The 19,685-nt window shown below is 41.1% G+C and overlaps 1 protein-coding gene across 12 annotated transcripts in view; it reads right to left on the minus strand.

The window, feature by feature from the left end:
- Nucleotides 1–19,103, minus strand: part of cacna1c (calcium channel, voltage-dependent, L type, alpha 1C subunit) — a 218,366-nt gene extending 199,263 nt beyond the window's left edge. For all 12 annotated transcript variants that reach the window (XM_082510506.1, XM_082510505.1, XM_082510513.1 and 9 more), the window contains exon 1: nucleotides 18,104–19,103. In XM_082510506.1, coding sequence (XP_082366632.1) covers nucleotides 18,104–18,161 — 58 coding nt within the window. In that variant the 5' untranslated portion in view covers nucleotides 18,162–19,103. The remainder of the gene's footprint in view (nucleotides 1–18,103) is intronic.
- Between the last annotated feature and the right edge of the window lie 582 nt (nucleotides 19,104–19,685).

Genomic DNA, 19,685 nt, shown 5'->3' on the forward strand with positions numbered 1-19,685 from the left:
TTTCTAAAACTGCCAAACACCGAAACCCTAGACCAGGGGTGGGCAATCTCAGTCCACGAGGGCCGGTGTCCCTGCAAGTTTTAGATCTCACCTTGGGTCAACACACCTGAATCACATGATTAGTTCGTTAACAGGCCTCTGGAGAACTTCAGGACATGTTGAGGAGCTAATTTAGCCATTTAAATCAGCTGTGTTGGTTCGAGGACACTGGCCCTCGTGAACTGAGATTGCCCACCCCTGGTCTAGACTCTGTCATAACAACTGCTGTTGACAAAACGCACAAAAAATATGCATATATGTACAATGACAGACATGATACAGTAATTTATTTTCAATTTAGAGGGTAATATTTCCGTTGGAATGCATATCTAACAGAATTAGCGAGGCCCAACTACAATCTAAAACAGGAACCATTTAAATTATTTAAGGCAGTGCCTAAAACAGGAATCAGGGCCTCCTGTTTTCATTTCTGACTTCCGGAAGTCTATCCGTATATCAAATAAAATCCAAAATTCACAAATGCATGTATTTAAAATAGAAAACGAGCTTTAGTTTTAAGGGAACAAACCTCTTCTGTATGACTGTCTGCATGAGTAATGTGCATTTGGCAAATATTATTGTAAGTAGGGGGCATGCTTGTTGACATGAAGTGAACGGGACTTCCTTTCATGGCCTGATCCTAATCAAAGCATCGCACTTGTTGCAGCTTATCGCAAATTATGTGCTTGTTTTACTGCAGCTGACTCCTACAGTGAGACTCAACCATATTTAGCCAAACTTAATTTGAGATCCCATGGTGAGGATGCTTCAAAGACCATTACCCCAATGATCTAGCATCTAAAAATGTATAATTGATTTTTTTTTCTCTCACCCTCTCTTTCTCACTCTCTCTCTTAGGTCCCAACCCACCTCAGCAAAACACCTTATGAACCACTCTACCAAGTTCCTCAACATCTGTGCTCCAATCAGCCTTACTGTGCTGCGACATCCAGCATCATTAATACTCAACAACCTGCTGTTCTGTTGAGCTGTTAGCACTTGTAATAATTAGCATTAGCATAAGTTAAATGTGGAGAAAATTTGCATTTATTACTGTGCTGCTACACTGGGCTGTTGTTGGAGTTGAGCTGAAGAAAATTATGGGGAAGCTCAAAGCTGCTCAGTGGTAGTACCTACACAGCCAATGCTATTCTGGGGGAACATTAGCATATAGAAGCACTGGATATTAGTTCGCCATTTAAATATTCCACCCAGTGACTGACAACACACAGGGTGTGTAGTGTTAAGGGGAATGTAATATTAAGACTGATGCACACATGCGATTGATAAAAGCAGTAGATAGTCTAACAAGCACACATCATGTACTTTTACGAAAGAGAACAGCAATATCAGGTATCAAAAATAATGTTCTTTAATCTATGTTTTAAATGTATCATATCTCACATGGAGATAGAAATTTTTCTGTTATGATTTTCTTAGAAAAATACTTCTCCTGAGCTTTTTAACGGAAGAATGCCCAGAGTCAAGCTAATCATAGAAAGGATAAGGAACTGAACACACAAGCAGAGGGTGATATTAACTGCAGTTTTAAGATATCCAGGAAACAAGTACAGGGTAAAATTGAAACACATCTGTAATATATTTGTATGACTGGAAAATAGTGATTCCCAGAAGCAGGTGCTATTTTGTTAGAACTAAAATGATGGATTGAGTCAAGTTTATGCAACTGCTGGATCATATATTCAGTCTGGAGCACCCCAAGGCCAAGTGAAATGTGCTTAGAGGGAAAACATGATGACGGCGATGATGACGACATAGATGTCTAATACCTTTACCAATGTGTAACTGCAAACAGAAAGGCTTTCAGGGGGGAAGTGGTTTCCAAATTATGCTGCAACACCTCCAACAATTGTTTTTCTCACTGAGCAAATTCTAATGTAAAGTACGGCCTACAAGGGTTAACACTGTCGTTTCTGGGCAAGAAGTTTCTGGGTTCAAAGCTGCTGGCCGATGTCTTACTGTGTAGAGCCTGTATGGTCTCTGTTTGCCTGTGTGGGCTTTTTCCAGGTGTTCCAGTTTCCTCCCACAGTCCCAAAACATTCATGTCAGGTTAATTAGCAATACTAAATTGGCCGTAGGTTACTTGTGAGTGTGGATTGTTCTCTGTCTCTCTGTGTTAGCCCTGTGATAGGCTGGGGACCTGTCTAGTTTGAACCCTAAGCTCCAGTGACTTTGGTTGCAAAACTGGTTAAGAAAATTAATGTGATGGAGAGATTTGTAGAAACACTACAAACTCAATAATTACCAATCCTTTCATGCTGGACTAAATTTAATGTAGATTGAGTCAAACCCACAGCAAACTGTCGCTAACTAGTGCTCATGTTACCACTGGTGGGTCACATGACTGCATGTTGTAATAGTCTCTTGACACTTTCTCAGTAGAAATCAGAGTATTAAGCATATTTTCACAAATTCCCACATGCATGATCTAATTACGGAGCTACAAAATACTGACGAGAACTTACGTGTGAATTATCATCATCGCTCTTACCAGTCACCCAAATATCCGTCTCTTATGCCCATATGCTGGTTGTTGTACATATTACCTTGTTACCGTGACTACATACGTGTGGGGGGTTAGCAGTGGGACATGGTTTCCTGTGTCACTGTTATTAACCGAACCCTGATAACTGGCATAGAATATTGATAGAGAGGAAAATGGCCCCAAGCAGATCTTTGCTTCATTAGCGAAGACTAGGGAGACGGAAGCAGGAGAGTTCACAGTAGCTGGAGGAGGAGAGAGAAGGGACATGAGAGTGGAAAGGGGTAAGGGCTGGGTGGTAATGGTGGGGGTGGCAAAGAAACAAAAAGCCAAGTGAAGTTGAGTACAATGCTGCTAACCCAAGAGGAAGCAAAGCAGAAAGGAGAAAAGGTGTTAGGAAGGATGGAGAATGGATACAGACCAGAGGAAATTGCTTTAAATCATATGTGGTTTCTAACAGCTTTCAGAAACCAAAGATATTGAATCACTCAGTACATGAGTGACCATGAAACAGTTCCCGTAACAAATAGAAAAGCAGTTATGTCATTCTTTCCTGGAAGAGTGGCAATTCATTATACAGTGTATAGCTGAAGTGACCCTTTAAAGGTCTGAGGCGGGAGTCTGACCTCCACTTGTGGGTACCAATCAAGGTCCCAGGATGTTACAACAATACAATCGCAATGAATCAGCAAGAAAAATAAGACCAAAAAGAAAAGCATCTCGCTATTCTTCTCCTTTTTTTCTTCCCCATCTGATCCATCTCTCCTGCACCCTCTCTCCTTGCCTCTTACCCTCTCTCTCCCTGTGTGTCCCTGTTGGAGCACAGTGTTTGTTTAATGCGGTGTCGCCGTCTGCCACACTGAGGTAATGTCGTTAATCATCAACTTTATCACACTGCAACCTAGACGCATGCACGCAAAGGACCAGCTATGACATTTTGCTGAAACCATCGAAGGGAGGTACACTTGCAGACATTAAAGAGCAATGGCACACAGTCTGAGGTGTACACTGAGGTAAATCAGTGCTTTCACAGGCAAAGACACACCTTACAAACGCTCTCCTTATTCCTCCTTTTATCCATCTATCTCGCTTTATGAGAATCTCTTTCGGTTGACATGACAACAGACAGGCGATGTCGCGCCTCCTATTCTAATGACATCACTACAGGCGCCAAGCCAATCCCCAAAAAAGCTCCCCATCATCTCCTCTCTTTCTCCCTCTCTTTCTCTTTCTCTGGGACATATTGATCTGGAATACTAATCACAGATGCAAAGCGGACATGAAAGAGGGGAGGTAAAAGGTGAGGAGACGAGATGAAAAAAAGACGAAGAAGAGAGGAATGCAAGAGAAGAGAGGGAGAAAGACGAATAGCTACACTAACATCTGAACTACTGCCATGCCCACTATCTCCCCTTGGCTGTCTAAAATGGAGTGTGTGTTCCATACTCAGTGACTTTGGTATAAATCACAGGCACACACATGTAGAATCAATTTGTTGAATCCATTTTTGCAAGGAGAATGTTAAGTCGTTTTGCATTCTCTGTGAGTTCTTGTGACTGGGATTGCCTACTAGGATATGTTTTTTGTCTATGGTAAGCAAAATACATGATGGGCAAGTGTGAAATAGCTCATTCATTTCCAAGAATATTCAAAATGACAAAGTACGCCTTGCACTTCCATTGCTATTAATGACATGAACATTAAGGAAACAACAGCGAGGATCTTTTTACTTGAGAGATGAGACCATAGACTGTATAAAAAGATGGACATAGGCATTGTGACGTCACCCATTAGTAAGAACGGCTAATTGCTTTTTGACCATTCCCTTCTTGCTTTTTTTTTTAAACAACATGTGGTAATAGGTTCCACTGCCACTGACAAGTTAGTGTGTCTATTGCATACCTAAATGTCAATCTTTTGATAGTGAAGGGCTACATTCATGCTAATCAGTCAACCAACCCTGCCTTGAATTGCTCTTTAAACCTCTACTGTGGAAAGCAATCCTTAGCTAAAGATGTGAGGCACGTTCAGTCATCCCGGAAAGGAAATCCCAGAAAGCTGATTATGTTCATCTGGACATTGCATTTTCTCCAACTGAAAATACAAAGTCCAGATGAACAGATTTTTCTTTCTGGGATTTATACAGTTACAACATTTATTGTTGGCTAACTCAGAGCAGAAAAATGTATATAGGCCACGTCAGCGGTCCCCAACCCCTGGGCCACGGACCAGTACAGGTCCGTGAGTTGTTTGGTACTGGTCCGCAAGAGTTGAAGCTTGGGTGTGAAATTCATGGTTTTCTGGGTTTTTCTCGGTTTTAGCATTTTTTTTTATTTTTTATTTTTATTGTTAACTCAGTTTCCCTGGCTCTTTTCTCATGTGTTATGAATAAATCTTCTTTTTTTGGTACCAGTACTGGTTTTATTTTGTTGTATTTATTCGGGACACCTTAAAAGCCAGTCCGTGAAAATATTGTCGGACATAAACTGATCCATGTCGCAAAAAAGGTCGGGGACCGTTGGGCTACGTACTTATCCATTTATTATAAAATTAATATTCTTTCATGAAATATATGTGATTCATGAAACCTGGTGAAGAAATTTTACAATTTAGCTAAAGAACAGCTCTACCAAGACAGTACATTGCTCCATTACAGCAGCAAGGTAACAAGCTAACATTAGCCAGCCAGCTGTTACTTAGCTATGCTACATGCTACCATTTTATCTACATTTATGCTACCATTTTATCTAGATGGTGGTTAGATTGTAATGTAGATAAAATGGAAAGCTAACACTAATTAGCAGCTTAAACTATCAAAACAGGATTATGCTACATTCAGCAGCTAGAAAGTAATCCCTATTAGAAGGAAAGCTAGAAAAGCTAATCTTAGCAAACATTAGCCAGGAAAAAGACAGGTCGCCATCAATTTTGATTCCAGAAGCAATAAACATCTCAACCAACCTACATAACTAAAACCTTTGAACAAACATACGCATCTATGACAGAAAAGATTTGCCAAAAGTTATTAGGTAAGGATATATTTTTAGATTTCAGTAGAGACAAAATAGGTGAAATGATTGACCCATGTACAAACACTGTTATCCACAGAGCTACAAACAACACAAAAATCCTCAACAGTTAAACCAGCCATTTAAAACCTCGAACTATGCTGGACCTGGGTTTTTTGTTTGCTTTTTAATCTCTGGAGATGGAAGTCCACATGCACATGCATGGATACACTGTAAAAGGAGTCATGTAACAAGCCTGTTTTTGCCATTATAACTCCAGAGTGTGAAAGTGAGTCTGGTCTTTTGGGAAGTGGACTGCTCTCTGTCTCTCTGTAATACACACACTCTCTCACACACACATACAGTGGTCTGTGGGGAAGTGGTCCATAGAGCACACACATCAAGACTGGCCTAGATAGATGGGATGGCAGGACACACACACACATAACAGCTTCTTCTCTTTTACACACATAGAAAGTCAAGGACACTCTTATGGCCTATATAGTTGGATCATTTCATACCAGAACACCTTACCCTTGTCTTTCATATGAAAAGGAGTCGAGGGGGAACGGGGACACACACACACACACACAAGTGGCACAAGAAAGATAGAATGATGGGATGAAACCACTAAATAGAATAGAGGGGCCACTGGAGTGTGAAAGAAGAGAGAAAGAGAGACGAATTGTTGCAGGATTTTCTCAAGATTCGCCTTCTAACCTTAGTTTCATCCTCTCCAATCCTACCCTAATCTCTGCAGAGAGAGTTGATGAAAAGAACAGAGTCACTGGCGACTCGACAAAATAACTGGAATAAAGTAACAGAATAGAAATAAACAGAAAGGATAAGATCAAGAACACAGATGTGAATTCATGCACGATAATAAACCCTGTTTTTTTTATTTTAAGAAATCTACTTGGGTGATGCATGTTTTCAGTACAGTAACCAGTGCATTTGCTAATGACAAGTCTCATATAAGACATTTCTTTAAAAAACACTATAAACCAGCATCAACAGAGGCTTAAAAGGGCAACTCTTTTTTACTGTCAGTGTGTGACCAGTTACAATATAATGTCTTCTCGGTCCTCAGAGAGAAGGCGTTTTTTTGTTTTTGTTTTTTATCATTTTAAGTGTTTAGAGATCATGAGAACTCAATGTGGCCAAGGACTAAAAGTCAAACTACTACTGCTGCTGCTTCCATTGAAACATTTAATTTTTTTTACCTTAGCCCTCAAAGCACCATGACTTTGTGGCCATTCAAAAATATATAAATAAACTGCTCCATTAAATTTGAGACCGCATGTCTTAATAGTGTATTTTCCATAAATCTAAAGGTAGAGTGGGCTATCTACCAATCAGAAGGTTGCTTATTCAATCCCCAGTTTCTCTAGTCTCCATGTCAAAGAATGGAAAGAAAAGCGTCTGGACTTCTTTAAGTTGCTTGAAGATGTTTCACCTCTCATCCGAGAAGCTTCTTCAGTTCTGAAGATGAAAGGTGAAACGTCTTCAAGCAACTTAAAGAAGTCCAGACACTTTTCTTTCCAAGCTCCTTAGACTACGATGACCAGGATGACTGAGAACCTTCACAGACAAGAAGATACTGAATCCCAAGTTGCCCCTTATGCATCCTTTTGAGTCTGAGTGTGTGTGAATGTTAGGTTAAAAGCACATATGCACAGAAAACAGCACTTGGGTGAATGACGAAGAAGAAGGACATGATGAAGAAGGAAGAAGGACAGCGCTTTGAGTGCTAAATACAATAGAAGAGCACTGTATACGTACAACAGTCTCTCTCTTTATCCGTTACTGTACCAAAAAATACTTAGATATTTTCAAATAATCCTAAAAGTAATTATATAATTTTTCTTGGTTTTCCCGGTGACTTTTCCTGATACATTTCAATTGCTTGGTTGATTTAAGTCAAAATCGAAAGCAGTTGTCAAGACGCTTTTTCTACAAGAATCATGTTTTCATAGGCTACCTTCTCTTGATGTTTGAACTGTTGTGCATGTAAATCTAAGAACTTACCAGAATGGCAGTCATTCTGATAAGTCCATTTCCTAACCTCTCATTAGTGATGTTGCACAAAGAATTTTAAAAACATTGGTGCTAATTATGATTTAGAATATGTTGGGTTTTTGCATCTTTTCTGGAAATGGTGTTGTTTAGAACAAGATGACCTCTGTCAACCAACAGCCCTTTGCGCTTCCAAGCTGAGGTGTTACTTAACCTTTGCCAGTCTTGCTGCATAATAGAAAAAGTAAAAGAGTGAATTTTGTGCCCCGGGCTACACAACAGGCTTTTGTCACCTGTGACTCTTAGCTGCAAGAAGTGATCTGACAGCTTTTGGCCCACGACCAAAAAAACAAAAAGGAAAAGAAAAAAAATGCACATCTACAAACACCCAGAGGCAGGTAAACACATATACATGCATATACACACAAAGACTTGCATCACACCACTCTTAGGTTTATCTGTCTTGTCTGGGTGCCGCCACCAAGCGGGGTGATGCACTCACAGAGGAAAGTGTGTGTTTACGTGCAGATGCCCATGGTGACAGCTTCTCTTTAGGGCAGCTTTTCACCTATGACAAGCCCACCAGAGGCCTGACTAACTAGACTTTCTGGAACTGGGAGCGTGACAAAAACACATGAGTGGAAATCCTTTGTGCTTTTAAAGCTCACTTCCTGAGAGTCAAACATGCCCAGCAACAAGATATCTGCAAGATGCATACTCGAATGAATGAATAAATAAGCATTTATTCGAGTATGCATTCTAAAGGGTGATGTACTTTTTCTTATATCAGTAGGAGCTAATAATAGAGGAACACATTATAGCATAAAATTCAATTTGCTGCAATGCACTGATTGAATAATGGAAAATCACTAGCAGCTTGTTGGGGGAAAAGAGACCTTACTCCAAATCTTCATTTTAACCAAATGCTTTGTTTTCTGCTGGGACACTCGTGAACAACTAGAATCATTAATTGAATTAATTCAGTTTGAAAGAAGAAAAATGTAGCAAAACTGGATTCACTGGTTTGACTATAGAAACACAAACTCAAAAATCTAACATGCTGCAGAAATTCGTGGATCTGTGCCTTCTGTACCATTATTCTATCTTAAACATTCTCTTTCTTTAATTCTTTTCCTCCTGCTAAGGCCCCACCTTCTTAAATTGGCCTTAAGGAAAATAAATGATAAAGGGCTGGTGTGTTTTATGTCTGGTGAATCACAAGTGCATGTCTGCATAACACAGTCGGGACCACTGCTGGCGCACACATATGTGATCAGTGTATATTTGAGCATGCAGGGTCAGACTCTCTAATGTGGACAGTGGTTTCATCATTCCTGCAGATTACACAGCTCAGCCTCACGTCTGAACACTCAGCTGGAAACAGGGAAAGACTACTCTTATACTGCAGATGCACACGGCATAAGTCCTTCCTTCAATGCGAGTGTGAACAGTTGACACTTCATGCTGGTGCACTCAAGTGTAACATAGGTCAAAGTTGGGTGTGATCTGGCAAGCCGTAGTTAAACTTGTCACCGGGTGTCAGAATAGGAGAAATACAGCATGTGAAATGAAAACATGGATGTTATTTACAAATATAGTTGCTTTGTTAAACAGAAAGAAACTAGTCGACATGTCACTCCATTTGATTAGATTATGATAGTCATAAATGTGAAGTATAGCAACTGAAATAATCTCAACATCAAGTGTGCACATTTGCAACACATCATGGACACTTCTGTTTCTTTAAAGGCTGTCAAAACTTAAAGTATTTCATTGCATTTTTTATTGCAATAAGCTATTAGAATCTGTATGGCTGAGCCAAAACTGAACACTTTGTTATTTGACTTGACAGATTTCTGCTGCGATTTGTCATCTGGGTTCATTGGTGAAGGCCATGAACCAATCATCAATTAGTAGCTCTTTAGAAAACTATAGCTCACTTGGTTGAACAGGTGACCTGCATGCCAAATGGTTCAGTTTTCTGGAACCATTCTGTCTTACTATCTACGTATTTTCCTTCTAATATTGTCCTATCCAATAATGCCAAACAATACCCCAAAAAACAATAATACCAAAAGAAATTGAGCTAATTTACTGACTACTGAGGGGTTACTGACAAGTAGAATTAAATGAAAATAACACAATAATACTGAAAAAGGTGTTTACACTGCATAATCTAAATGGTGATGAATGAGTGCGGCACACAAATGTTTCATAAATAATGATATCATATCGCTGAGTGTTTTGTTCCCATAAATATTTGATGCTATAGGCAATAGTTTGAGGCGAGTTCTCGGGAACTTTAGGCACATCATTTCGCAAACCACACTGCTGTGTTTCAACAGACTATAAAAAGCCCCTTCTTATTTTTAATTCCTGGCATTTTCATGTTGGTTGGAGTTAATGTGTTTCTTGAAGTGAAGACAAAATGACAGCCGTGACGTGCGCTGACATTGTTGACTGTCATAAACAGTAAAAGGATGACGTCAGGGGGAAGTTCACGGTGCTGCACGCTTAAAGCATCACCATCATCCCCTTTGTTCTTCTAGTGTCATTTTGTGGAATTTTATAGCTAAGAAAGCGGCAGACTTATCAAATCGTGCACGCCCTTCTTCCTCGTACATACAAAACACCACAGGGTTGGACAAGCTAAGATTAATGTCAATGTCTAGCTGTTGTCAAGTACCAGGAGCAAATCCTGGTATTGCTGCTGAATGATCTGCTTCACTTTTAAAATACAATGACGTTAGATTGAGGCAGATGCTATGGTCTCCCCTCTCACATGGAAATCATTTAAAGTGGGAACAATATCAGGCGAGGTTGGAAACGGGGTGGAAAGACAATTTCCTCTAACATCAGGCTACTAATTTGGACAGAGTAAATTCTCAGAAAGCTCCAGTAGTAACATGACCCACCGCTCTGGTGTTTCCTCTAAAATAAGGCAAAACGTTCCTGCTTCACAGAGGATGTCCTGCTTCCTGATTTTAAATGTCTGCTGACAAAACTTACACAATCTAAAAAGAAATCTCCACAGTCAACCTTTCAAGCACACACCTTTCTTAAAGCAATACAGAATATAAATATCAAGTCATGAGTGCACAAAGAACGGGCTAGTGGTTATCAAAAACATCCGTGTGGCTACGGGGAAAGCTCTTACTGCATATACATTAGAGCAACAGGCCAGATGCATACTTGTTAGTGTACTGACTTGTGGTTTATCTACTTTGTGTTGAGTAGTGAATCTGTTGATCTTATAGGCAGAGCACCCCCATTGGGGCAATAAAGAGTGTTTTCTATCTTGCTTTTCTGTGGTTATATCTACAGCAAATGCTATCGAGCCTTACAGTAAATGCAGGCAGATGGACCGATTATTTCACAGAAGAAAGGAAACGTATTAAACCTCGTGAGCTAAAACCAAATGGATAGCGGATTGATTGGAGGGCGGGTCGGGTTGGGGTTGAGAGCAAATGAGAGAATTCAAAGTAATTTCTCTACAGGCAGAAATTATTTAGAAACTGCGAGATAGAGAGAGAAAAAAGCTGAAAAATCGAAAGAGGCAAATGCATGACAGATCATGAATGACAGACTGCTCCCGACTCTTCTCTCACTTCTTCATCATAGAGGAGGCAAACACACCCAAAGACAAACTTGCATACAGCTCCTGAGCAGTGGAGGCGTTAAACACACATGGGTGCTGTAGATCCTTGGTGATGCTGCAGGCATCACATGAAACATAGACATGGCACATAAGACTGAAATATAAATTTTTAACCAGTTTCCATATGTCCATGCAAGAGCCTAGATGTGACTTAAATGTGGAATAAGTTATAATCAAGTCCCTCCCACTATGTCCTAATAGGCCTGCAGCACTGAATTTCATTGCTCTTATGTTTAGTGTAGAATTGGTTTTGTATAAATCTTTCTTGAAAGCACATAGAAGTGCATATAATGCTTTGCAGGGATGTTTTATCATTAAATTCATGTAAGGTGGAAAAATACTTTCACTGCCACATAATCAATTGTGCATTCATGACATACATCAACACAATCTGTGGAAAATTCCTGCTAAAAAATTGAAGAATCTAACCATAACACCATTATTGAAGCACTAATCCTCAGTGAAGCTTTAGGGAACTTTGATAGTCAAACAGCACCCAATAAGTTGAGGGTTAGCTAAGGTAAGGCACCTGAGACGGAGAACTTGCAGTCAAAAAGAGGGAGCGTGGTGAAGAGTAGAGAGCGCAGAAGATGCTACAGGTCCGTATTCATTATTTCCGCTTGTGGCTTCAGCCAGATCAATAGAATAGGAGGCTGTGTGTGTGTCTGTGTATGGGTTTGCATCAGAGAGGTAAGACACATGTCCAAACACAGACGCATACACACACTGAGGCAGCCAAGCAGGCACAATGCATGTAGGCAGGCAGCCAGTTGCAAATGCACACTCTCACACACACATACACTCACAAAACACACTCAGTGCTGCCAGTGTTGGCATATTGTCCCACCAGAAATGAAGACTGAGGCCCGATAGCACTAAGAGCAGAGGACAGCCTCTGGATAGATTTCCAATATCCAACCAGAGGCTTAAGCAAGACAGAGTCATGGATAATCCTCCCTCCTTCTCCTCCTCCAACTGTGCTCCATCAGTTCTTGTTCTCCCTCGGCCCCAGCCCTGTCCCCTAACCTGCGATGCTCACTATTTTTCATGGTCGTTCCATCCCTTGATTCCCTTCTCCTACAGTTTCTTCTCTCCATTGTCTGCTCCTCTACGATCCCTCTGTTTCAGTGCCAGGCAGTGTTCTTGCTCCATCCCTCCTTTCCAGCTCTGCTCTCCACTCTCTCAGTCTTGCTTCTCTTTTATTACCTTTAATGCAATCTGTCATTTCATTCTCTAATTTCTCCTTCGATCCCCCCACCCCTCTTTTCCTACCGTCTTTGTGTTGTCTTCTTTTGTCTTTCAGATGGAGTTTTACGTTAAGCGCAGCTGTTGATGAGTCACATCCTTAAGTTAAAGCCATTATACTCTCTAAAATGCTAATATAAGCTTCTTTAATGCTAGTTGGCCTTTAATCGCTCATTACATCCTCCACTACAACATTACAACCTCGCTGTGACTAACATGTCTTCGCACACACATCCCGTCAACAATAAGCTGACTCTATGATTCTATACTACTCTTGTAAAGCCTGAATTAAGGGTAGTGTGAGAGAGCAGTTTCCAGATGTTTTTGTCTGTGACCCTATAATATAAAGCAATTCCTATTTGCAAGCCCACAGCTCATTTGCAAGAAATTCTATTTAAGAGTTAATTTGAATTATCATTTGGTAACTGGCAAATCAGTTTTTTTCTAAACCTAAGTGGTTTTGCTCAACTTCCAGGGTGGGGTTCACCAGATTAAAGGGATTCTGAAGGGCAGTACAAAATTATAGGGGCTCTTCAACAATCTGATGCACTGCTTAATATTTCTGCTACTATCCCCTCTAAAAATCAGAAAACATATCTGAGTTAAACTGGCTCAATCTTTGCAAAAGACTTTCAGAAGACTTTTCTGCAAAGTGCTTCACCATCTAGTGCTCCTTAGTTTATGTCATTCCTGTTCGGACCACTTACATTTACACATGCCTACACAGAGTGAAAACATCAGCTTCGGTGTCAAACTGACCAAAGGTTTATGTCAAGAGTCATCACTGGTGCTGTGTCTCTCTGACCCAAAGCCTGCAGTTCATCTATTTTCTTCATTTTATCCAATTCAGGGTCATGGCAGGGCTGGGGCCCATCCCAGCTGTCAGAGGACGAGAGGCAGGGTACAGCCTGTACAGGTCTCCAGTGTGTCACAAGGTTAACACAGAGATGCTCACATTCACACCTACAGCCAACCTAACATGCATGTAATTGGACCGTGGGAGAAAGCCAGAGTACCTGTTAGTGACAAAGTAAGCATATGGCTATCTTTTCGTTAAAACATTTAGTAAATTATCAATTACTAAACACAATTTACAATGGTGAAACAGCGCAGTGACCACCAGGAATAGACTCTCAGATAACGTTTCAACACTGAATAACTGTTGGCTGCTCATCTTTTCATGACATCTAGTGTTGCTTAAAAAATACTTCCAAAATAAAAGTAAAAGTTGTGTCAGTATCATAGACGCAAGTTTGCCATCAGTTCAAAATAGTTCTGAAAGTACCTCAACACTCTTGACAAACTTTCTAACAAGATAACGTTTGTGTTCAAGGATTCTTTTATAATAAATTTTTACTGATTACGGTGGCAGAAAGGAATATCTAAAAATATCTAAAACAATGTATAAACGTTTATGGTAACCTTTCATCCCGATGACCTAAGTGACTACATACCAATAATAATAAATTCATCATGATAGTTCAGATATGTTAAGTTCACCATGGGAAAATATGCTTCTATTTTCTTTATCACAATAACTAATCGGTAGTTCTTCCTCTATCTGACTGGACCACTACAGTACTGGAAACTGAGTTATTATCGCAGCATAAAGAGCTCAGTTTTTCCCGACATACAGCAGCCCGGTTTGATCGTGTGAGATAATGATGCTGGGCTGCAGTTGAATGCAAAAGGCAAAACTGCAAAAGATTTAAAAAATGAAAAAAACATAACAAATCCTTGTTGGTTTAAATAAAGGTTTGAACACACATGCAGCAGTTTTGACTTGTTATTTAATCATCTCAGCCATAGCACTGAATTATTGAAGGTGATTATGTCCTGTGTAAATCACTGCTTGGAAGGATGACCCTGTCTCTATATTCTCATGTAGCTCACAGATGTGGACACAAGCATGTCGTATTCTTGAGCCACAGCCATCCTATGTAAAGTGTTGGGGGATAACTAGCAAGGTTGGATCTTTCTTTATTGTTTTTTATCTACTGTGTTTGTGTTTGCTGCTTGACATGTATGTCTTTAAAAAACAGAAAAGTTTAAAAAATGTTTAAAAGGTTTTTTGTTTTTCTTGGTTTTTAAATCAAATGTATCTAGGATTATTTCTTCAACTTGCAGTGACTGAAGACATGATACAAGGCCCAACATTAGCTGATTTTACCTTACTGTGGATGAATGTAGGTTTTAAAAAAGAATAATGCAAACTAACATAACATAATTGTGACTCGTATTATTTTTAAATGGCACTTTTCACGTTACAAAACACTGTTGAATGATTGGTTTCTGTTCATTTTATCACACCAAGAATTCAATTCCACCAATATTGAGCAACAACTGGTTTGGGTAACAGCTGACTGGCGCCTAATTGCCCAGATTTCCATCTATGTCAAGCACACTGATTGATGCCTTAGCTTCCTTAGCAGCTACTCTGCCCCTGTGGATTCTAATTAAAACACGTCTGGAAGAAATGCTTGATTAGTTTTTGCCCTTTTTTTAAATAAAGCAACAACTTTACCACCTGCAGCTAATCTGACTTCTCAAAAGATACCTTGATTCATCTGGATTTTCTTTAATTACGTTTATTGTCATTGAGTCTAACAAACCTAAAGCCAGTCTAAGCCTCCTTGTTAGTCCTGCATAGGAACTGAAGATTTTTTAAACCTGCTGTTGCATAGCTCCACTTCTACTTAAAAACCTCTGCTTACGTCTGTAAGTGAGAAACAACCTTAAAAACGTCAGTGCAGGGGTTTAGCAAATCGAGTCAAGTCATTACAGAGTGAGGTGAACTGGCAGATGGCCAACACCCCTGAGTAACAATTGCAAATCAATTAATATCCCCTAACGGATGTATCATGCCTCTAGCACAATGCCCACAGGGAAAATCAACTTGCTGATTACACAGCTAAAAACTGCTGCTGTAATAAGTGTGCATGCCTCTGTGTGTGAATACTTGTGCGCGTGTGCATCTCTACAATAACTAGAGATTCCACAGGTGTTTGTTTGTTTCCCAGCCCCGTCGGTCACACGTGCATTGCAGCAACAGGTCTGTATGTGCCTCAGTGCGAGAGTGCACTTTCACAACTCACTCAAAAGAGTCCTTAAAACTGAGATTATGCAGTAAAGATGATCATCAACTCTGAATTACAGGGTAGATCTAAAGATGCACGCTAATCGATGAAGGAAGGAGAATGTCAGATCTGGTGTTAGATGTCAGGAACTGTAAACTAAAGTTTCACATATCGACTGGTCTGAGACTTGTCTTTTCTTTCAGGTCCATCGATAAAGAGAAGAGAGGTCAGGGTTGGATGGAGAGGAGGGGCAGGAAGGGCTTAACTGTGGTTATTATTAAAACCGAACTGCTGTAACTTAGCCAAAGCATGATGTCTGTTATAGCTACACTGCATGAGGCTGCTGTCATCTTTCATGTGTAGAAAACTCGTTAAGTGGCCCCTAAAATATATCCACCTCCCTCCCCTCCACTTAACCCTTCTTAACAAATGAAAACTACAGATAAATATAGCACATAATTTAATATGGTTTCTATGACTTTGACCCATACATGCAAATGATTCATTCACCATTAAACAAAAAAACAAAAAAACAAATGACTAGAGTAGAGCAGGATATAAAGAATGCTATCTCAGCGTCGATGTCTTTGTAATTCTTTAATAGCTGTCATGTAGCTGTCAATAGACCAATGAAGAATGAACTGTCCGTGGTGCTGAAACCACCACCCACATGTGCAGCCTGAGATAAGAATGCTAAATCCAAAAATAACAGGGCCCAAAAATTCACTTAGGTTTCTCTAATAGAGTTTAAAAGTCTTAATCTGACTCTTTTTTAAATGTTTGAACCTGAAAAGGTTGTTACAAGGTTTAACTTCACTTTTACAAGTGAAGTCATAAATCAATCTCCATTAGAAAAAGCTGACATGACTGTTAAACTGTGCTGTATCCATGTGCTGTTGACTTGTCCTAAAGTAAAATACATTTTGCAGAGTTCGCATGCTACACTTTTAGACAGCATTATGCACAGTGACCCACAAGATAACAAGTGACGCCTAATCGTGAAAAGAATCACATGTGTTAAACAGCAGTTTTCTTGATCTGCTTACTCTCACTTACACCCCATGGTGGTGATGGTATCCATTACTTGTTTGGATATCGTTTAAAGGGGACCCAAAAAAAAATCTTTTCCGTTGATAATAATGGATTAAGAGGACATTGTGGCAATCAGGGCAACACTTGTCTTACAGACTGAACACACACCTGAACACACACATCATCGTGCTGTTCTGACTGTCATCAAACTAGCTTCTCAGGCTCCTGGGTAACATCCACCCTGTGGTGAGTTCCTCCTTGAAACAAACTGTTAGTGAAGGTGGCTCGCTGCGACACAGATGCACGCACGGATAGACTTACATAGGCTACATACATACACACACACACACACATACACCCCCACCCCTCTCCTCATCCCCTGTTGCTATGGAACCTGTCGCCAAGGAAGAGGTATGTGGTTGTGCTGGAGGTGGTGGATGAAGTCGACGACGACCACGATGATGATGATGGTCAGGAGGGTGATAATAGTGATCGGATAAATAAGGGTTAGCTGAATTGTATGGTTCGGCTGGCCATAGGCGAATGCATTGCTGGGCTTTGCTCTCTGCAACGTGGGTGGAAGGAGCGACGCGTAATACTGCGCAATGCAAACAGAGCCTTTCCACTGACAGTACAACAGAGCACGGCACAGGATTTCAATCCACTCTTTGCCCGCGGATTCCCTTAAACACTTGAAAACTCCTTAAGGTTGAACTTTGGGTCGTGTTTTGTGCAAAACAATCTACTGTCCTCGCTGCCATCCCAAAAATAGCACACCATCAACCCAATTCTCAGCAGACAAATAAGTCCTACAGGCCCTCCTACTGCCACCTGTCATCTCTGCGATTTTCTCTCGTGCTGCCATCAAGGAGCTCTAAGAAAACTGAAAACTTGCTTTTAAAATGTGAAAAATAAAACTAGTGATTAGGAGAAAGGGGATCGATAGTGGTCGAGCTCGTTGGCAAGCGCCTTACGCCGGGTTGTGAAGTATCGTCAACATTCTGTATCTGCAGTTTAGTGTAGTTGTGCAAAATGCTGTCAGATGTTTCTTGAACAATAATATACACCGCCTACAACTGCCTGTTGGCTAAATATGACCACTGCCCACCCATTGTGCCACAGAGCTCACAGAGTTCCGGCTTGTCAAACCGACAAGCGTGGACGAAATCAAGCAAGGGAAAAAGGCCTCATCCGTATCTGTTCGCGGCTACCTGCAGCCTTCTGTTGCGTGATCATGGCACAAGTTCACTTGCTGCACAAAGTGCTGTGGGCCTGCGGGGAAAGATCAAATAGACAAACTGCACACACAGAGGGGAAGTGGAGAAAAGAGAGCTGCATCTGTCCATCTGTTGAAAATGAGTGAAGAGCTACCACCCCCTTTTCCCCCTCCTTCCCTCCACCTCCTCCTTTCCCCATCCCATCCCCATTTCGAGACCACATCATAGGCTACCTACTCCCTCCCTCCCTCCCTCCCTCATGCACAGTTAGATGTTTGTTAGTTACAAATAAAAAAGGCACCACATACCTTGATGGTTCTCAAGGGTGTCCTCCGGGATGTACATGTTTTTGCTTTCATTTACCATAAATGTAGTCCGGCGTTATCCCTATAGGTAAATGGAAGAGAGAGAGGGAAAAAAGCTGGAGAGGAAAATAACAAGAGGGGGGGAAAGCCCCCAAAAAATAAAGAAATTAAAGAAGAGGGGAGGAAAGAAGAAATAACTGTCTGACACGGACAGTTTTGGGTATTCCGTTGTTTTTGTTTATGGGGAGGGTTTCTTCCGATGGAGTGAATATTACCTAATCCCCATGATGGAGGTGAAGGCGAGAAAAAAGAGGGAGCTTTCGGCGGAACCGGCTGGGAAAACGCACCGGTGCATCCCTCGGTACATCCGGGCCCTAGGCAAGAAACATGAGACCAGCACCGCGTTCAATTCAATTCACACCTCTCTCTCTCTCTTTCTCTTTCTTCCTCCCCTCTCTCGTGTTTTTAATAAATGTATACAAAAAAGAAAGAAAGAAAGCAATTGAAAATGTTATAAAAAACGGGCGCTGTCAGTGACGGTCGCAATGGAAGTGCGCAAAAGACGCATTCGGGCGCATCTTCAACAGCGTGTCAAAATGTGAGAGAATGAAGCACGGGAGGTGGAAGTGATGGATGAAGAAAAGGAGGAGGAAGAGAAGAGGAGAAAAATTAGAAAACGAGAAGAGCGTAAATATTCCATCACGGGAAGCACGGGGTTAAATCTCCCAAAAGGTTGTCGGTTATTCCACGAATCTTTAGCAGAGTCCCCCCAAAAACAGAAGCCAGGCCGTCCTGTCTCATCCGGAGGCGGGTTTCTCTGTCTTGATCCAGTCCATGATGGTCCGGCAGTGTGTCTGTCAGTCAGTCTGTGTGCCTGTCTGCCTGTGTCTTACTGATTGGGAGTTAGAACTCTCTCTTCTCTCTGCCTCTGCTGCCTCTGCGGCTCAGCTCTGCAGTGATACCGAGAGAGAGTGAGAAAGAGAGCGAGAGAAAGAGAGAGAGCGAGAGGTAGCCCCCCTCCCAGTGCATGTAGACGCTTTGACTGTTTCCAGATGTGTGTGTGCCTGTGTGTGTGTGCCAGAGAGAGAGGGAGAGAGAGAGGAGAGAGCGAAAGAAGGAGGGAGACTGTATATGGAATAGTGTGGAACTGGCGGCTGGTATCCAGATGAGGATGAGGATGGTGAGGAGGAAGACAAAGATGATGATGATGAAGTGTGTGGGTGGTGAAAGGAGAGGAGGGCCCACAAAATGCAAAATATTTGGGAACAGAGGGCTCGATGAAAGAAAGGTGCTGAAACCTGTGAGAGTGTGTGTTGCAGACAGGAAGAGAGGGAGAGAGCACAGGGAAGAAGAAGGGGAAAGTGTGCCTGCGTGTGTGTGAGAGAAGGGAAATAAAGCGGGATAATGATCCATGGCAGGCTTGAGCCCTACAAAGACTTTCATTTCTGCAGGAACAAACAGAGATCCGAGAAGTTATGTGTACATCTGATTTGTCCGTAGTGCCCACACATCTGGACTGTTTCAACCCCATTCTTTTCTTTGGCTAACGTTGTGTTTACACACACACCAAATATCTGGTTTTTCC

This window comes from Aulonocara stuartgranti, assembly GCF_965226115.1.
Source record: "Aulonocara stuartgranti genome assembly, chromosome: 17".
NCBI lineage: Eukaryota > Metazoa > Chordata > Actinopteri > Cichliformes > Cichlidae > Aulonocara > Aulonocara stuartgranti.